General features: G+C 54.2%; 4 protein-coding genes across 20 annotated transcripts in view; 1 reads left to right on the top strand and 3 right to left on the bottom strand.

The window, feature by feature from the left end:
• Positions 1–4,169, top strand: part of DCAF1 (DDB1 and CUL4 associated factor 1) — an 89,542-nt gene extending 85,373 nt beyond the window's left edge. For 8 of the 13 annotated variants that reach the window (XM_042979039.1, XM_042979038.1, XM_042979036.1 and 5 more), the window contains one exon: positions 1,176–2,137. In XM_042979039.1, coding sequence (XP_042834973.1) covers positions 1,176–1,226 — 51 coding nt within the window. In that variant the 3' untranslated portion in view covers positions 1,227–2,137. Of the gene's footprint in view, positions 1–1,175; positions 2,138–2,177; positions 2,255–3,505 lie in introns of those variants that run through there. The other 5 variants (XR_006214806.1, XR_006214805.1, XR_006214804.1 and 2 more) reach the window with 5 other exon arrangements.
• Positions 4,170–5,659: 1,490 nt separating this feature from the next.
• Positions 5,660–8,771, bottom strand: RBM15B (RNA binding motif protein 15B). Its single transcript, XM_007081996.2, has one exon. It carries the CDS (start codon positions 8,675–8,677, stop codon positions 5,978–5,980), a length of 2,700 nt encoding a protein of 899 aa, XP_007082058.2. The 5' UTR covers positions 8,678–8,771; the 3' UTR covers positions 5,660–5,977.
• Positions 8,772–11,018: 2,247 nt separating this feature from the next.
• MANF (mesencephalic astrocyte derived neurotrophic factor) lies at positions 11,019–17,439 on the bottom strand. Its single transcript, XM_042977067.1, has 6 exons — positions 17,343–17,439; positions 14,949–15,343; positions 14,634–14,868; positions 13,764–13,891; positions 12,633–12,774; positions 11,019–11,445 (listed from the first exon to the last, which is right to left on the bottom strand). Exons 1-6 carry the CDS (start codon positions 17,437–17,439, stop codon positions 11,261–11,263), a joined length of 1,182 nt encoding a protein of 393 aa, XP_042833001.1. The 3' UTR covers positions 11,019–11,260.
• The window catches only part of DOCK3 (dedicator of cytokinesis 3), a 579,897-nt gene continuing 576,802 nt past the window's right edge, over positions 15,847–18,941 (bottom strand). For all 5 annotated transcript variants that reach the window (XM_042979031.1, XM_042979034.1, XM_042979033.1 and 2 more), the window contains one exon: positions 15,847–18,900. In XM_042979031.1, the coding sequence (XP_042834965.1) occupies positions 18,391–18,900 (510 nt within the window). In that variant the 3' untranslated portion in view covers positions 15,847–18,390. The remainder of the gene's footprint in view (positions 18,901–18,941) is intronic.

The raw sequence follows: 18,941 nt of genomic DNA, 5'->3' as shown, positions 1-18,941 counted from the left end.
TTTATCCACTTCAGTTTTCTTCGTAAAGGAGATTGTAGTGAATGAAGGAAGGTTTGGGAACATGCATTGTTCTTGCCTCAGCTTTCCTGAGAGTTCTCAGGTATCTGGGAAAGGCTGATGGGGAATTTTTTGGAACCATTGGTGTCCCTCTCTATGTGGGAACCCCACAGCCTGTGGGCATTTGCAAGGCTCCCGCTCACAATCTGTCTACTTCCTTGGAGACCTTGTTAAAAAGGTTTCATGGCTTCCTGAACTGTAATCAAAGGGGGCACCAAGACTTTTCCCTCACCTTCCTTCAGCAAGTACTAGAGTCCTTAGGAGCCTAGGTACTATGTTTCCCTCCGATCTTGATCAGCCAATGGTGTATCTACCTCATTTTGAAGGTTCTTTTGCCTAGTTTCATTCCTCAGTGGATCCTTCCAGAGGTGTTAATGTGGTCTATTCACTGCCTGAGAAGGCCGATGGTCAAGCGGAGTGCTCCTCCTGTGCCAGAGACATGGTGCCACATTCCACGGTGTCATAGCTACTCCCTGCTGGTCTCCAACCTAGAGTTTCTAGGTACTCCTCCTCTGGTGTTGCTGCATGCCGGCCTGTACCTTTCTGGGAGCTTGTTCCCTGCTGATTATATTCAGAACTTACAGAGGAATGAATCCTAGGTTGACAGTCTCTACCTTTATGAGGTCTTTGATAAGAGAGTTGTTGAGAGTTTAAGAGAAATCTCACTCTTGCTTGGGCTTGGCCTCCCTTTTTAGTGGTCCTAGGGGGATCAGGCAGGCCTGTGCACCCATCCCTGAAGGACACGAGGCCAAAGGGCTCAGTCATTACTCCCTCAGCCCTGCCCCTTTGCAGCTATGCAGAAGCTTCAGGGCTTGCCTTGTTCCTTTAGCCAACCCCTCCCCCCCCCCCCCCAGCAGGAAGCACCTCTGGAAAGCAGAGAGCATTGCATCCAGGCCCTTTGAAGGGCACGAGAGTAAAAGGCCCCAGGGTGGCCACTGTTGCCAACAAGTATATTCTCCAGAGCCAGCTCCAAGTAGTTAATTGTTGTGTTTTCTTCTTTCTGGAAACTGGCAGTTAACTCTGCTCAAGCATAAATGTGTGTATGTAGGTGTTTCCTTCCTAAAAGCTTCCTGTAAGCCTAGTGCATAACCTAGTCTCTCTGTCGTCTTCCCTTTCAGCGGACAGCTCTGACAACTCTGATTTGGAAGATGACATCATCTTATCTCTGAATGAATGAGGGACCATCATCATATGGAAGACATTCTTGACAGGCGAGAAACTGAGTCAGATGAATTCAGAACACCTTCCCTTCCCCATCTCCCAGGGCTGTCTTTTAAGGAACTGCATGCCCTGCATTCAGAGGAATATGGCTTAGAGAGCCTCACTGGAATCTGAGGGTCCTTCTAAAACAATAACAACCACAAAAAGACAACAGGGTTTAGGCCCTATTCTGCTTCCCCCCTTCTCCTAGGATGGACAGCTCTTTCCTCAAGGGGGGGGAAAAAACATGTCTCTGGGGTTATTTCACAATATATTTTCTTTGTATAACGTTCTTTACTTAAAGAACAAGAAATAGTTTTTTATAAAACTTAAAAAGAAAAAAAAAACAGGCATTTATAACTGAGGGTATGAACTTATATCCACCAGGTCTCTTGTCCCTGCACTTCATTTTCTATGGAAGAAAATGATGTCTAAAGAACAATACAGAGGCATTTTTACATACGTATTTAAATGAAAAGGAAAATCGTGGTTTCTTAAATTGATAAGGATTAAGAGTATTTTATTATAAATATAATATATGATTTTTTAACCTGTTTTGTTGCCTCATATGCTGTCAGGTTAATTTGCTTTCCTTCGTGCCCGAGGTGGGGAGGAAGGCACTGCTTGTTTGCTGAGTAAATTCCCAGGTTCACCCACCTTCATGGTTTGGGGGCAGCAAGGTCGTTGTGGATATTGGTTTTGTGGAGTTGAGGGAACTTAGGATATAAGTTCACTCCCTCTATTTTTCTTTGTGATTGTTTTTCAAAAATTTTTTTCTTCCCTTTCTCCCCAATGTGGAAATTACAAATCAAAGGCCTTTTTTCTTTAATGTAAAGTGTATTTATTTAAAAAAAAATACAAAATAAACTACAAGTCTGTCTTTGTTTGTTCATGGCCTTTCCCTGTTCTCTTTACCAAAGTGTGATGGTCCCTTTCCCTGCAGCTCTAGCCAGCCAGTAGAGAAGACGCCTTCTGGGAGAGGCAGTCCAGGATGGCGGTGAGAACACATTCTGCCCAAATAAAGCACTCTGGGGAGAAAAGTAGCTTAGTCACAGTGTCTAAACCTGGTCTGCAGCCGTGCTCCAGAGGGAGTAACGGTCTGTGCCCGAGAACCAACCACGTGGGGTGGAGGAGAGGCTTGGGCATTGTCCACCGTGGGCACATCTCTCTGTCCCAGACTGACTCAAGAAGGCAGCTCTGCAGTACATGTTTGGTGGAACTGGCAAGTTAGGGGTCCTGGGGAGTTTTGGAGAAACATGCTGGCAAAGCTAAGGAGTGAAAACGTTTTGGCCACCTCTATAGTCGGGTGGGTGACTGTCACCAGTTTCCTCAAGGGACAGTGATAGCAGACCGGAGTTGTTCACTTTTGGTGGTTTGGGGGCAGCGGGGGCTTGGGCAGCCTGGGTTTGCAGATGCAGTCTCGGGCCTCCAAAATCAGCCTGCGGTTGGTTAAAACTGCGCTACTGCCAGGGAAGTGCCACATGCTCTGACCTTTTCACTGATCCCACCTCACCCTGCTTTCCTTCCCAGTAAACAGACCTGTCTCTTCCTTTGAGTTCGCTCAAGTAATAGCTTCTTGGTTTCTATTATGTAGGTATCACATGGCTAGAGACTTTTTTCTCCCTTTGCCAAGAGAAGAGGGGACAAATTTGGTTGTGAAGCAAGACAACATGGCTAAAACTCACCAGGGGCTGGCAGAGCCCTGTCGGGCTTTGGAATACCATACAATTTGTCACACACACACACACACACACACACACACACACGCGGGCCTGTGTCAGACAGGTAGCTAGCTCTTGGTCCTTTAGAGAGCTGAGGCCTCAGCTTTAATGGGTTGCTAACACCTGACCCATGGTGTAGCCTTGATTGCTGGTGCTGGATGCAGAAGAAAGCAGGTTAAAAGGCCAGTAGTAAAAGCGCTATATTCTAGTCAGGAACTCAGCTGAGCCACTGGCTGTGTCCCTAAACTCTGCCAGCAGCTCTTGGGAGTGCCTACGGGTCTCTGGGGTGGAGATGAGGACCTCTAGCAGGAAAGCAAAGTTCTGGTTGACTTGACAACGTGCCTTTAGGGAAGCGCCCTGAGAGGCTTGAGACATCAGCCCTGTTTCTTACTATACCAGGGCTTAAGATTGGAGTCACTTAGGAAGAAATCTGTACGATACTAGCAAACCAATGAGGAGGCAAACTTCTTTTCACATTTTTTTTTTTTTTTGCCTCAGGTTTTTTTTTTTTTTTTTTTTTTTTAAAGCAACCCCTCAGAGAGGACCCGAACCCCCAGGTGGAGGTGCTTGATGCCTGCAGTTAAATTGTTCTCTCTGGGGCAGTCTGAAATCAACCAGTGCCTTGGCCACCTGACTTACCCTTACTAGTGCTGGCCAAGGCCTTTCTGAGAGAAGTTCACAGAACCTGCTGTGTCTTAAGAGCCAAAGGAAGGAAGTGGTTGAGAAGAGGGTCCAAGGAAGAGGAGGAGGAAGGTCACACAGTAGGCGTGGCTCTTTACTAAAACTCTGTATTTCCTTTTGGGAACAGAGAACACCTATCCCTGAAGAGCGGACAAGTCAAGCGTTGAAGTGTCTTCTCCAGGTTTCCATCTGGGAATGCTAGGAGGTGTAGTATTCTGGGTTCTGAGCACCCACTCTATGAAGGATCAGCCCAAAGAAGTTTGGGACTTAAGGGGCAAGGCACCTCTGGCCTGTGTGTGACCCAGGCATTTCTCAAAGATCTGCAGGAAGCCCTGTGATGTGCCTTCAGGTCACCCCTACCTCGCTTGCTCTGAACAAGATAAGGGCCACTCCTGGCACTATGAGCTACCCCAGGATGGTGGAGCTGTGGTCAGCTGCCCCCCCCCCCCCCCATAGACTTGCTTAGACACCCTGCAGGTGTTACCACAGCTCAAGTACAGACAAATAAACACATTTAACACCTCCTTTGTTAAGGTTTTCTGTTGTGAACATGCTTGTTCTCTCATGAGTACCAGCTTTAGCCCAGTGAGCAGTACTTGCCCAGGCACCTTATCCTGTTCATTTTAAATCTCCAAGGTCCCTAAAAGCCACCTCCTTCATTGTCCTTGTGGACAAGCATGTATTCTCCATGCAGGATACACTGAGCCTCAGCCTCCACTTCACAACTCTCTCAAAACATCCGGCTGTCACCTGTGTTGCCTTGCCCCAGCTGGGGTAATGGGCCAGGCCAGGAGAGTGGCATGGCCCACAGAACTTAGAGTTCCTGGCCTTTGGGGGGTTCATTTCTCTTACTGGGGCTTCTGCTGTCCCTCAGCTCTGACAATGGGCCTTTTGGGACATGGTGACAACTGCTGTATGACTGGTTTCCCTCCCTGGTCTCCAATGGTGCTGGCTTCATTTGCCCTATGACCTCACTAGAGACCAGGGATGACAGCATTAGTAATTCTTTAAAGAGTCCCTCCCAGCTCAAGGATGCCTCCACATTGCCCCCTAGCTTGGGCAGTGCTAGTCAAAGCCATTCAAGCCAACAAGCCAAAGCTTGGTACCTGTGACCGCATTCCCCACAGAAGCACCTTTCTTCCAGTGGTTCCACCTCAGCAGCAGGGCAAGAGGCTGAGGCACTCTCTCTTACCTTGCACCTGAGAAACAGGTAAGCCAGTTAAGAGCATCTTCCTAACCCATCACGTTCCCTTGCAGCACTGCAAAAATTCTTCGGTCTGGGGATTCAGTGTTCCTCACAAAAGCTCTAGTTACTGGGCAGAGGCCTGTTCCTTTGACACATCAGCCACGAATAACCAAAGGAAGAACCAAAATTCACAAACATTGGGTCAAGTTCAAGAATTAGCCCAGAGAAGCTTCCTCTCACCCTCCATTCCGACATTTGGCCTCTAGTGTCCCTGGGAGTTTGAGGCAGCTCGGTCTCCAACTGAGCATTCCTGGGCTGCCACATTAAGGCTGCGAGGCTGAACAAGAGGGGGAGCCTGCGTGGATATGTGAGAATGAGGCCCCTTGGCACCAATATTACACTGTTCTTCCCCATGACTACAAGACCACACAACTGCTAGACTACCGGCTCGCAAAAAGACCTCAAGATCGGGCACCTTGTCCAACAGCTACACCTCAAGTGGATGAACACGCACGTTTAGGGCAAGAGAACAAAAACTCCAAAACTACCACAGCTGCTGGTTATAGACCTTAGGCTCACCCCTTCCCTTTGCATGGACTTTGCTCAGGCAGGCAAGGTAGGGTCCAGAGGCAAATTGAAGCCCACCTGCTCTCAGGCAAGGTTAAAAACGTGAACACAGTCCTGACTCAGCCCAAAGAGCTGAGGGACTGAGAGCGGACAATCCATCAGAACTCTGAGCTACACCAGTGCCGCAAAGATGGCGCATTTGTGTGCAGTGGGGAAAAACTTGATTAAACCAAGACTCTGAACAGGATTAAAAATCCATCCTCTGACAAAGGCTTTACTGACAACTTTCCATACAGTTAGTCAAAAAATAAAAAAATACAGAACACAGCAGACAGTATCTTGTACACTAGAAATCAATGTGACAGGAGTCCCTTTGCTCATCGCTGTAAAAAAACCCTCAAAAATCTAAGAACTTAGTGTTGGTAGGGGTCAGGACTCTGTTCCCCCACCAAATGAACCAAAATAACCCAGCAGAGAATTCAAACCAAGGGAGTAGGAGGTGGGGAATCAGATTTTAAAATGACTGCTTTTGTGACACAAATGCGGAGCTGGAAACAGGTCTGGGCTAGGCAGTGTCTCTTACTATAACTATCACCATGTGTTCTTCTTCTAGCTTGCCCAATGTCCTCAGTGCTGACTGGAGGTACTGCTGTGAAAAGTCACAGGGCGGGAAGGCATAGAGCATGCCCGTGCTGTCTCTGCCCTTGGAACCACCCACCGGCAGGCTGATCACCCCCGCGGCCTGCTTCTGTTTCAAGTAGGAGACCAGGTTCCTGAGAAGCCGCCTCTGTAGGCCTGGCTCCACCGTGGGCATCCCCTCAGTGCCAGGCCCGCTGGGGGTTGCCTGGGTGGCTAGAAGCACTGCATAGCCATTGGGGCTCCCCTGCTTGATGCGCCGTGTGACCTCATCGAGCTTGGGCTGGTCCAGTCGCAGGCGCTGGGCGATCTTCAACTGGGTCAGCTTGCTCCCAGAAGTGTGATCTTTGAGGAGGCCGGTGATAACCCCTTGGTCCCCCTCTAGGATGTGCATAGATGTCGGGAAGCAACTGTTTTTCAACACTAGGAGCCCATTCCAACCCAGCTGCAGTGTCTGGGCATACTCAGAAAGATTCTTGAGCTTTTTGGTCTCGTGTTTTGGCTCTTCCAGAGGCTTGGGCTCAGCCTCAGAGGTCCGATGATTGCGCTCGCTCTCTCGTGTCTTCTTCCCGTGGGAAGAGTCTGGAGCCTCATGGTGGTGGTGGTGACTCCTCTCCTCAGCCCCATGTCTGCTGTTGCTGAGAGAATTGCTGCTTGACTCCTTGGTCCCATCACTGGCGTGGTTCTCCTTACGGCTGCGCTCAGGAGTGCGATCAGAGCCCCGGTCCACCTGCTGCCCACCACCCTTGGTCCTGCTCCGTTCCTCGTAAGGGGAGTGGGTTGTCCTCCCGCGGTCACTGGAAAGGCTCCTCCGCTTCCGCCTCTCCTCCCAGGGCTTGGGCAGGCCCCGGTCCCCATCTCCCCAGCGTTCCCCACTCCGGCTGCGCACCGAGCGGCTGTAGCCCTCCAAGCTGTTTCGCCGGTCAGAGCTTTTACTAGGGCTGGTCCAGTCCCCTTCCAAAAAGGTCCGGTCTCGGTCTGAGTACAGGAGGTGTGGGGGGGTCCTATCCCGCACCCGCAGGTCAGCATCCAGGTTTCGGTGCCGGGTATATCCATCTGGCAGCAGCTCATAATGCACGGGGAGGGGTGAGGGCTGGTACTGCTGGGGATATCGAGTCTCCTCTGCTTTGGCAAAATCCACACGCAGCCTTCGGTCTGGACCACCCAAGGGAAAGCCCCTCATTTTTGCACAGGCAGCCTGGGCTGCATCCAAGCTCTCATACTGGATGTAAGCAAAGCTATCTCCCTTGACGTGATCAATGGTTCGAATGCTCCCAAAGCGATCAAACTCCCGGGCCAGAGCAGCCAGTGAGGTGTTAGGTCCCAGGCCACCCACCCAGAGGCGAGTGGTGGGGTTGGCCTTGCCATAGCCTATCTTAATGGGGTTGCGGCCAATCACCCGGCCTGACATGGCCACCTTAGCCCTGTGGGCCATGTCTAGGTTCTGGAACTTGAGGAAGGCATACGCACCGCCCTGGCCACGGGCAGGTCTCTTGATGACCACCTCCTCGATGATGCCGTACTTCTCGAAGGCCCGCCGCAACTCCACCTCAGACACGCTGTGGTCCAGGTTCCCAATGAAGAGGTTGCGCGTGGCGCGCTGGTCGTCCTCAGGCATCAGGTCCTCCTCGCACACGGCCGGGTAGCCGTAGGGACGCCCGCGATCGTCGTAAAGCCCGTAGTAGTCCAGGGCCCGCTCCCGGGATAGTCCCACTGCGGCAGCGGCGGCAGCATCCAGGGCAAAGGCTGCGGCGGCGTGGCGAGCACGGGGCTCCCGCAGCGGCGGGGCAGCTACGGGGGACAGCGAGCGCTGCTTATATTGGTAGCCACTGTGCAGTGGCAGGTAGCCTAGCGGGTCCGCGGGGGCGGGGGGACCTGGGGGCGGCGTGGAGGCGGCAGCGCTGCTGCTGCTGCTTCGCCGGCTGCTCCCACCGCCGCCACCACTGCCGCCGCCACCGCCGCCGCCGCCGCGCAGGTACACGGGCTCCACCTTGAGCGGCCGGTCGTAGAGCAGCAGCTGGCGGGCCAGGGCGTGCTGGCGGGCCTCGCGTGCGTCCTGCGGGTGCCGGAAGTTCACGTAGGCCACGCGGCCCAGCTCTGGCGTGTGCGACAGGCGCAGGCTGATCTCACCGAAGCGCTTGAACTGATGGAAGAGCCGGTCCTCGAGGTGCTCGGCGGGCAGCGCAGGGCTCAGGCTGCTGATGAGCAGCGTCTTGTACTCAGGTGCGGCCGCCGACGAGCCGGGACCCGCGGGCTCGGTCCCGGGCGGTGGCGGAGGCGGCGGCAGCGGAGACGCGCGGGGCGAAGCACCTGAAGCGCCTGGGTCCCCGGAGGCCTTGCCGCCGCGTCCCCCGCCGCCGGCGCCCGAGCCCGAGGAGCGGCCGCTGCTCGCACGGTGATTCGCGTCCCCGGCGCCGCGGCCGTCGCGATGCCCACCCCCGCCGCCCCCGCTACCGCGGGGTTTGTCGCGGGCCCGCGTTGGAACGGGATGCTTGGCGCCGCCCGAGGCCTTGTGCGCTGCCCGCCGCCCGCCCGCCTCCGCCTCCCGTTCGCGCTCCCGCGGCCGCTTGGCCGACGATGACGAGCCGCGCCCGCTTGGGCTCGAGTCTCGCTCGCTCTGCCTCTTCATGGCGCCGGCGCAGCGGGCGGGCGGGCGGCCCACAGGCCCCTCACAGAGGCGGCGGCGGCGGCGGCGGCCGAGGAGGCAGCGCCCCCGGCGCCGCCATCTTGGACAAAAGGACTCAGCGCGGCGGTGGCAGCGGGGCGGGGCGGGAGCAGCGCCCAGGGGCCGGGCGTCGCGTTATCAGGCTGCGCCGGACTGTCACGTGACCCGGCGGCGGGTGGGGCGAGAGCTGCGCCGGCATACGTCATCGGACGGCGCCTCTCCATGCCACATGACCCCGGGTGGGCCTGAAAGTGAGCTCTGACGCCACCCCGCGGCCAAGGCTCTGGGCTACGCGGAAATCATGGCCCTCCTGAGAGCCAGGCTGGCTTGCACTGACTCTGACGCCCGTGGGCTGCGGGCCCTGGGCGTCCCACGACGCGTGGAGTAGGAGTGGCAGCGTCTGTGGGCGCCGGGCTCCCGGGTCTTAACCCAGTGGCTCTTTACGTGGCCTCCCCCTAATCCCCACCACGGCCGTCTCCCGATTAGGGTCCGGAATGGACAGGCCCGAGAACCTCCATAGGCCCCGTCCAGGACCCACCGCCCACAGAACAGGCATCCTTAGCGTTCTGGTATCCTATGCAGTGATCGCCGTAAAGGCCGCGAGGCCATGGGCTCTGAATGCACAAGGCCAGACCTGGCAGGCGAGCCAGCAAACCTGCCGTTTACCAAGTGGGAATAGGCTCCTTGGCGCCACTGGGCCCGCCCTCTGCTGCAGCCACCTGAGCAGACAGTGGGCTGTAAGGACAGGGCCACGGAGCCATGGGTGAAGACAAAGCCAAATCCAGTAGTTACCACAGCTTGCCACGCTTACCTCTGGCTGACCAGTGCCCTTCTGTTCACCTCCAGGCGAGATGTGGGGCCAGTGGGGTGGGTGGAATGAATTCTGCCCAGGCGCCCAAGCTCCCTCAGGATGGCTCCATTCCCCCGAGAGCTGTTGGAAGCATTGCAGAACCTGACCCAACTTCAGCAAGGCAACTGTGGGGTGGGTTAAAGCCTACCAGTTCCTCCTCCTCCCACAACCATAAATAAACCACTCCTGGAACAGCTGAGGCAGGTGCAAGGGGGAAAGCTTAAACGAAAACACCTGTAACATTGCCAGAACTGACCTACACTTCCAGAAGGGACGAGTTAACCCTTTCATAGATAACCTCGGGGGTCAGCCCTACAGTGGGAGAGGTTGTTGTTTTCCCTGTTCTTGTGTTCAGTGTGGCCTGTAGGCCATGGCCATCCATCTCCTAAGGCTTCTGCCTTTAGCTGTGGATTTTCTCAGTGCCTGTAAGGGGATCAGGACACTGTGCTTGTCAGATCCTAACAGCTCATTCTCCAAAACAAGGAAGTCTTGGCCTGAGAAGTGGCTCAACCTTGCTTTCCTCTTAGACGTGGTGTTGTAGATGTGCAAAATGTGGGGCCACTGCACTAGTGGATGCCACAGCAGGCTGTGACAAGGCCTGTGTAGGCAAACTGAATTTAGCAACTGTATAATTTATAAACTGCAAAAAAGGAAGACTGAAGTCTTTCTTGGAAAAGCACTACTGGTCTTTCCCTTCAGGTGGTCTCTGCAGGCCCAAGAAGCAAAGGGGTGTCCACCAAGCCACAGCTTACGCTGACAACTGGGTTCCCCAAGAGCCAACCCCAGAAGTAACTAAAAAAAACAGACTCTGGAGACACTTTGGGGACAAGACCTCAACTATTTTAGACTTATCTTGGGTAAACAAAGGCAAAAGGCAAGCTCTCACTGACTCTTTGTATAAACTGACCTCTGCATATCTCACAAAACCCCAATTAGGCATCAGAGGCTTGGGACTGACCCTACACCACAAACTCAGATGACCAAGTAGATGGCCAGATCTGGATGGTGCTTGGTGGAGGAAGCCAGGCCAAGAGCATCTTTAGAAATGTGATGGTACTGAACACAGGCAGCTACTGAAGTCATCATTCCAGAAAACCATACTAAACATACCCTCAGTCCTGCTCGGACCCAGCCCTGATATAAGCCCCTCCCTTGCACACCAGATTCAACCCCCTGTGCCCTGCCAAGAGGCTGTTCGGCCTCCAGCTCCCCAGGTGGGACTTCCACTCCAAGTCACCTCGGGGTGAGGCATGGGACCCAGTCTTCTCCCGGGCTCGCCTCCAGTCCTGCACGAGCCCCCATGCCTCAGCCCGTGTCCTGCCTGGCATCTCCGGCACTGGCGGCCAAGGGGCAGATGTGAAAATAGCAGACAACTCTTGTGAACTGGAAAGCATAAACTGCTGGGATCTTCGTTAGGGCTGAAATCCTATTTCAGATTCACTTTAATTCTCCAGGGACAGCTAGAAATGTTCTTCCTTTAATAAAAAATTCCCAAACACACTTTGAAGTCCTAGAGTAAACCAGCAACAGAACAAAGTGAACCCCCCAGGGGGCGCTGTAGAGCCAGCATCGGCAGGAGAGCTCCAGGCTTCACACCTGACATTGTCAGGAGCCTGCCTAAAAAATAAATTACAAAAAGGCTGCAGGGAAGACGCAAGTGGAATGCTTTCCCCACAGGTGCAGCGGGGGCGGGCAGACTACAAATCAGTCCGTGAACCGGCTGCCTTGGGGGCATATTTAGGCATCAGTTCATTAATCTTCCGGATGTAGTCAGACTTCTCTGCACAGCCTTTGCACGTCTCCCCCCAGTCGTCCAGGATCTTCTTGAGTTCTTTAACCCGGAGCTTCTTCAGGTCCACTGTGCTCAGGTCAATCTGCTTGTCTGGAGGAGAGAGTAGGGAGAGCTCGTGGGAGTGGCCAAGGACCCTCATAGTCCTGGCATGGGTCACCCCAGCACAGCCTCCCATCCGTTAAAACAAGCACTCCTACTGGTCAGAGGGGGACAGACGTTTCCAGACACCTGCAGGTGTGTGTCTGTGCCCAATGCCCTGAACTGGGGGAACTGGCCTGGGCCCTTTCACCGGAAGGCTGGTCTCATGCTGGCAGCATCCACCCAGACATGCAGTATTGCCAAGGACAGGGATGGGGGCTACATGGTTCTTACAGGAGGAACCTTAAAGGAGAAATGTGGTTCCCACTCCAAGTGCCTTGAAAAATAGTCACAGTAGAGGTCAAGTCACTGTAGAATGACAGCTCCACGGTGACAGAGCAGAGAGACCCCCTAGCTCCAATTTCCCAACACAGGCCCTGGTCAAGAGCTTACTCTCTCCACAACCACTTGTGACCACAGAGAGACCTTGAGCCAACAGCCTGTCAGGTCACAGTCAGGAGACTGGGCATCCTTGACACAAGTGGACAAACACAGGCCCTTGGACACTCAAGTCACAGTAAAACATGCTGGTGCTGCTTAAACTTTACAGACGAGGACAACTATTCCTGGTCCTGTTTCTGAGGCCTGCTTTTCCCCACCAGTACTGTCGGCAAGAGAGATGCTGCAGCAGCTGGAACTCCTGGCCTGCCTGTCCACACACAGCATTTCTCTTCAAAATGAGGAAGATTGCTGGGCCTTCAGAGCTTATGGCCAGGACAGGTCAGGCCACATCCCTTCTCTGCTCAAAATCCCATGTTCCCAACTTGACTCAGATTAAAGATCTGAAGCCAAATCTTCACCAACCTGCAAGGCCCTCTGTGCCCTGTCTACCGGCCATGCCTCTGGCTGCCTCTGCACTGCCTGTTTGCTCAGCCTGGAATGTTCTTCCCTTAGCTGTTCCCCTTGGCTAATCTACCGCCTGCCTCCAAAGTATGTTGAACGTCACCTCCTCAGTGAGGCCTATTCAGACCTCCACCCATGAGGCCAGATCCACCCTGCCCCTCACTTAGCACAGTCTACCTGGCTATAAAGCTCACGAGGCTCTCGTTTCTCACCTGCCTCTCCCAGCTACAAAGTCGACTCCTAATGCCTGAGCTCAGAGGGTCCGTGTTTGTTAAATAAGGTTTAGCCACACTCACCATACTTTAGCTCACAGATTTGGCTGTCCTTCTTTTTGAGCTTCTCACAGACCTTCTCCACAGGGATGTGGTGGGCCAGGGGCTTCGACACCTCGTTGATGATCTTAGTGGCAGCGTCATCTGTGGCCCCAATGTAGTAGCACTGCAGCAAGAAAGGACAGTGACCTTCAGGAGGTTTCCCTTGAAAGCCTTCTCCTCCACAAAACACTGATATCTCAAAACATCTCTTTGCCAGGACCCCCTTTCCCCACGCCCTCTCTGTACCAGCGGTCAGATTCAGTCAGCGTAAACCCTGGGCTCTTAGTACATGCTCAGTCCCAGAGCTGACAACCTCCACATAAGTTTAAGAGTCGCCAGGATTCAGACCTTTAAAAAAAAAGACACACAGGGGCGCCTGGGTGGCTCAGTCGGTTAAGCGTCTGACTTCGGCTCAGGTCAAGATCTCACAGTTCGTGAGTTCGAGCCGCGCATCTGGCTCTGTGCTGACAGCTTAGAGCCTGGGGCCTGCTTCCAATTCTGTGTCTCCCTCTCTGCTCCTCCCCCGCTCATGCTCTCTCTCTCTCTCCTTCAAAAATAAATAAAAACATTTAAAAAATTAAGAAATAAATAAATAAAAATAAAAAAAGACAAACCAGTGATTGCCAGGGAAATTAAAGCTACAAAAATCATTTCATTAGGGCTCTTGTCCCAATTCAGCTCTGGCATACCCTGTGCCCACTTTGTTATCTTGTGTCCTCGCACGTGGCCTCTGAACACTCACATGGTTGTTCTCTCTTCCTGGGATGCTCTTCCCTCCTGCCTTGCAATGACAACTCTTCCTCAGAGAGATTCTTGACTATTTTGCCTAAATCAGCATCTACCCTCTCTGCCAGAGCACCGTGGTCTATTTTCTGCTGGACACTCATCCCACTGCTGTCATTTGTTTGCCTGTCATTTCTCCCCACTGATACTCCCAGTGCCCAGCACCCAGTACATGCTCATTCAATACTAACAGGGTAACGAAACCTCACAACTGCAGAATTCATGAAAACACTGGAGACTGGAGTCCCACACTAGCATACTAACAGAACAGTTAACCTCCTGAACAGGCAAGTGGGCAGGGCCAGCCAAGGAGGGTAACCAGCTACTCACCAACCGATTCTCTTTGCCTCTTGCTTCCCGGCAGAATTTTATAAGCTCTTTTTCAACAGAGGATGGTGAGAATGTGACATCTCGATCTTTGAGGTCCTGATAAAATCTTCCCAGATAAGAGATACAGACTGGAAAAGAGAGGGAAGGGAGATGCTCAGCAATCACCAAGGTGCACCCCAATCCACCAGGAGGGAACTCCGTCATCAATTTAAATAGCAGACAAGGTGAGAGATGAGTTTTTCCATCACCGGGTTTTCTCAGGTGCCCACGGGCGGGCAGAACCCACCTCCGGGTTGCTGGGGTCCCTTGGTACACCTAGGGCACATGGGGAACGAGCATCACCCAGTGACCCACACATGGCTCCTCCCTGCTCCTTCCATAAAGTTTAAGCCGAGATTGAACACGTGTCCTTGGGATGGACTCACTGTGACCTCAGAAGAGGCCAAACCGGAGGGCGAAGACAAAAACAATCCAAACGCTTCTCATTTCCAAATACAACATCGAACCCGAGGTGCGGCTTCGCAGGCCCACCGGCCCCAGAATGGTGCCCATGGCCGGCCCTGGGGACTCCCGACCTGGGCCAGGGAGAGCCTCTGCCCCGTGATGGGAAAGGAAAGAAACTCCGGCGTTATCTCAATTTCAAGCCAAGTTTTCTGCACGATCTAGTTCCAACTTTTTCTTGTTGGACCAGTTTCCTAGGCTCAGGAACTGTTTTCTAGGCCGGCGTCCGCCCCTCTTCGGGCGGACCCCGCTGGGACGGCCGCCGCCCCCGCCCGTTCCAGCCCCGGCCTCTCGGCCGTTCGGTGGTCTGGGTGGGTTCAGAGCCGCCGCCAGGCCGGCCTCGGTGAGCGGACCCCGGCCCCGCCGCACCTTCGCAGTCGCCTGGCCGCAGAGCCCGGCCGCCCGGCAACACGCTCAGAGCCAGCGCCACCGCCAGCCCCTGCGTGGCCCACATCCTCCTCCTCCTCCACCGCCGCCGCCACCGCCGCCGCCGCCGCCGCTGCCGGACTGAACCGCGCCCGCCGTGAGGAGCTGCCTCCGGGTCCCGGCCGCGCGCCGTAGTTCCCCATTGGCGGGCGGACCCCGCGCCCTCCCACACGCCGCGCTCTCATTGGTCCACGCGCCCGGGAGCCCAGACGGGCGGCTCCACGCTGCCCTTTCTTATTGGCTGGTAGCTTCGCCCGCCCTTGGCCCTAGACAGTTGTCGGCCGCTGATTGAACCAGGGCGGCCGGCAGGAAGCGGCTGCGAAGGCGGCGGAAGGGATCCGGGCCGCCATCTTGAGTAGGGGCAGCAGCTGTGACAGAGGCGGGGCGCCGCGGACTGGCGCAGAGGACTGGTGTGGGGTTCGGCTTCAGCTTTGCGCCTGACTTGTCCCGAGTAGTCCCTGCTCTGGGACCCACGTCTTCCCGAAAAATCCCTCCCCGCCCCGGGGCCCCAAGGGCAGGCAGGGAGAGCTGACCGCTGCAGGCCAGGTTTCGGGAGGTTCTTTTCTTTTTTTCAAACGATACCGTGGGCGGAGGATCCAGGCTTCGGGAACGTCTGCGGAAGCTCTTGCGCCCGCGAGGCCTGCCGACCCGGTCTGAATGTCCGCATCAGGCCGGAACCCGTCTTGTAGGAGCTAACTGGACGCCGGCCGGGGTGGACAGAAGCTGGGCTGGAGGATTTCTCATTGGAAGGGCCCTCTCCGAGCGGCCGTCCTAGGCCTCGGGGAGCGCCTGGCCTCCTTAGGTGCTGTGGCTGTAAGATCCGAGCCGGCCCGCCTCAGCGGGGAGCTAAAGGACTGGCCCGCCGCCTCCGGTTTTCCCACCGAGCCTCAGGATCCCTGGCTGCCGGGGGCGCCTCCTGGGTGGGGGCCCGCGAGTCAGCCGACGAGCACTCGAGGGGGTTTCCTGTTTGGCTGCCCTCCCTTCCAAGTGCAGGGCTTGGCTGTCTGTCTGAAGGCAGGGCGTGGAAAAGGCTGGCTCCGTGCTCCGTGCAGAGAGGTTTCTATGGGGCTAAAGGGCTTGGAGCCCAGCGACAAGGGATGGAGAGGGGCACTTGGGCTGCTCCCATTCAGTGAATTCAGTGGGTCAGTATCAGGTATTCATCTTTAATTCACATCACAGCAGTCAAAGGAGTGGGGAAAGGGGGAGAATCAAGTGGCAGATATTTACATCTAAAATTCACATTACTTGTTGGATTTAGAACATGCTACCACAATATATACAGTAAAATACTTTTTGGGACACTAGTACAAATTGTTTTTCCTCTTAACTTTGCTTTCTGGTACAGGTATAAGATAATTTTTAAACCACTTTTTTAAACATAAATACACACACAAAAAAAAAAGGTTAGAAGTTTTCTTATTTTAAATAAGCACAGAATGCCAGAGGTTAAAAACACATTTATAGGGCTGAATACCAATTGGACATCACACTCTATACATTTTTTGCTCAAATTCCTGTACAAATACACAGCATTCAAATAGGTATTTACAAATAAGCTTGAAAGAATGAAAATCAGTATTTCACAATCTTTTCAGAGGATTCTCATTTCTGGCCTCCCACTTCCCCTCAGACTGGCCGTTCTCCAACAAAAAGGATTTGGATTATGTCCTTTCATCCAGTTAGGGAAAATGGAAAGGGAAGACAAACCTAGCTTACCTTACATAAAAAAGCAAGGCCAAACGAACCCACAACCCACACTGCCCTCCCTACCCTCCTGTGCTACAAGGTGGAGAAGGTCGATGTTCTTATGTGATGACTGCCTTGTCCAGGGATTGAGGTTCAGAAGTGCCCTAAAATCTAAAGATGCCCTTCTACCTAAAATTCAAATCCAGAGCTAGCCCCCCACTCTCTAACACTTGTGAACACCACATACTCTACGCCTGCCCTCTGAGGTCAGGGTTGCCATGACTCACCCACTCTACCTAGAGCTATCCTTATAATTATCAGAAATGACCCCTGGTGAGAGACACCCCCAGATGCCCTGAAGGTAATGTGGCCCTTCATCTACCCAATTGGTTACTTGCTGGCATTTCCTGTTCGATAAGCTGGCATTTGTTTACAAGAAAAGAACACCTTGGCTGGCCTTGTCTGTTTGGAAAGGTGGGCTGTGGGGGAAAGGATGGAGGTCTAGGGCCCAGGGCCTGGCCAGAAGAGGAACTAGGGGAGAACACATCTGCTCAATAAGGAGAAGGCAGCCTTGTGACCATCAAAGTTGTGAACTTATGCAAATGAAAAAAAAAATTTTTGTAGACTTTTTTTTAAGTAACTTAGAAGCACCCTGGTAAAATACTATTACCACCCCACCTTATCCCCCCCCCCCCAATAATAAACCAAGAGAAAAATCCGTGCCCTGACCTGAAAAAGTTTCCTATAAAGATACCATTGCGCTCTGCCCAAAAGATTGGGAAGGCTGGAGAAACTGCCCTCCTGCCCACCCTGAACCCTGAGTGGTGGTCCCCGTGGGCTTGGAGGGGGGGGGCGGTGAGCTACACTTGGCCACTTGAGAGAGGATAATTCAACCTGTGTGGCTCTCTGCTTCCAAAGGAGGGGCTTCCTCCCACCCTCTTTACCTAGAAGCTTGCTGAACCTTACCACGAGTCCTCAGGGCTGGAAGCCTGGCTGGGCAGCCAGCCCCACTGCTCAGAGGTAGTGCTGAAAATCCCTGATTCAGGAACTGGATGACAGGCATTCTGGCCACTTCTGAAAGAGGATTTCTGGCCCCTGCCACACCCCAGCCTCGCTCTATACCAGCTTGTCTCTCAACACTTGGCCTCCTGGGCCATGGGGAAGAAGGTGGCTAGGGCCTCTGGCTCCACACCCCCACACAAGCGCCGGGGGCAGAGGGTGGGAGATAACCTTTGCAGATCCATTCATCAAGGGGGCTCCTGCAGGGCATGAGGTGTATGGAGAATGTAAGGGAGCAAATGGTCAAATAAAAGCGATGGAAAAATCCAAGGTAGAGTGAGAGACAGGGCTGGCCCATGGAAGCTTGGCAGTGTGCCCTGGGCATGCAGTTAGGCCAGGTCACATGCCTGAGCTGGCAGGTTGGCTCAAGCAGCCCCTCAGTCTCGCACTCCTGGATGGAAGAGTGGGCAGGTGGGTAGGCATTTGTGCAAAACGGCTTGTAGCTCCCTTGTCCACCTGTGACATGTAGTCCACGTGGTCCTTGCGATCCCTGAATACAACCATGAGTTCTTCTGTCCACACAGCAACAGAAGAAGTCCCTAGTGCAATTTCCATTCTTCTGTGCATCTCTGCCCTGGAGGGAGGGCCTGGAGCTCCTACCCCTGGGCCCTGCAAAGCTGCAAAGCAATTCTCTCTGTGCAATATCTCCATATAGCTCCACGTGGTCTGGAACTGCAGGAGGAAGAAAGCATCTACTGCACAAAGGAAAGAAAGGAAAACCCATAGAATGGAAACGTAGAAAATGAAATAAAAAGAGAAGCCACAACCCTTCATGCTGCTGCGGCCTCTGTACATGGCAACACACAAGTTCACGGCAGTAGAACGTAGACTCGGGGTGGTTCTCTCCTGAGTGCCAGGCCTCTCTGGCTCCCTGGTGAGGGGACTTGCTTTTCAGACCTGGAGTGGATGGGCAAGCTGCTCACAGAGGGCGGCGTCCCAGCCGCCTCCTTGCCCCTCACTGTTCCCCTCGGCCGTGTTCCCAGGCCATGCGGGCCTGCTCTTCCTTGGCGCTCCCTGGGGGCAGTGAGGCCTTGCGGTGCAGGCCCCGAGGCCTGTCAGCATCTTCGCGTAGCAGCACGCCTTCATCGTGCTCCAGGGCCGGCAGGCGGGTGTGGTAGGGCTTGGGTGGCAGCGCAGGTGGGTCCATGGGGTCCTGAGGGATGACACACCCCGGTGCTGAGTGGCTTCGGCATGGCTGGGCCTTGATGGAGTCCAGAACGGCGGACTCGGAGAGGCTGTAGTGGACAGGGAGGTAGGGTGGCTCAAGATCTTCATCTGCATTCCAGGCCTGGCTTGGCATGGAGTCCATGGTGTCAGTTCGAGGTGGGACCTCTGAGGAGTGCCCAAAGTTACTCTCGCTCAGGGAGGACACGCCGCTGCTGGCACTGCCAGACAGTGTAGAGTTGCTGCCGTCCAGACCTGACTGGGGGCTTGTGGGGGAGGCTGGGATAGGGTGGAGAGGAGACTGCAAAGGAAAGGGTGGGCATATTAGAATCCCTTTCTCCA

This window comes from Panthera tigris, chromosome A2 (assembly GCF_018350195.1).
Source record: "Panthera tigris isolate Pti1 chromosome A2, P.tigris_Pti1_mat1.1, whole genome shotgun sequence".
Taxonomy (NCBI): domain Eukaryota; kingdom Metazoa; phylum Chordata; class Mammalia; order Carnivora; family Felidae; genus Panthera; species Panthera tigris.
This window is presented reverse-complemented; position numbering and strand designations above follow the sequence as displayed.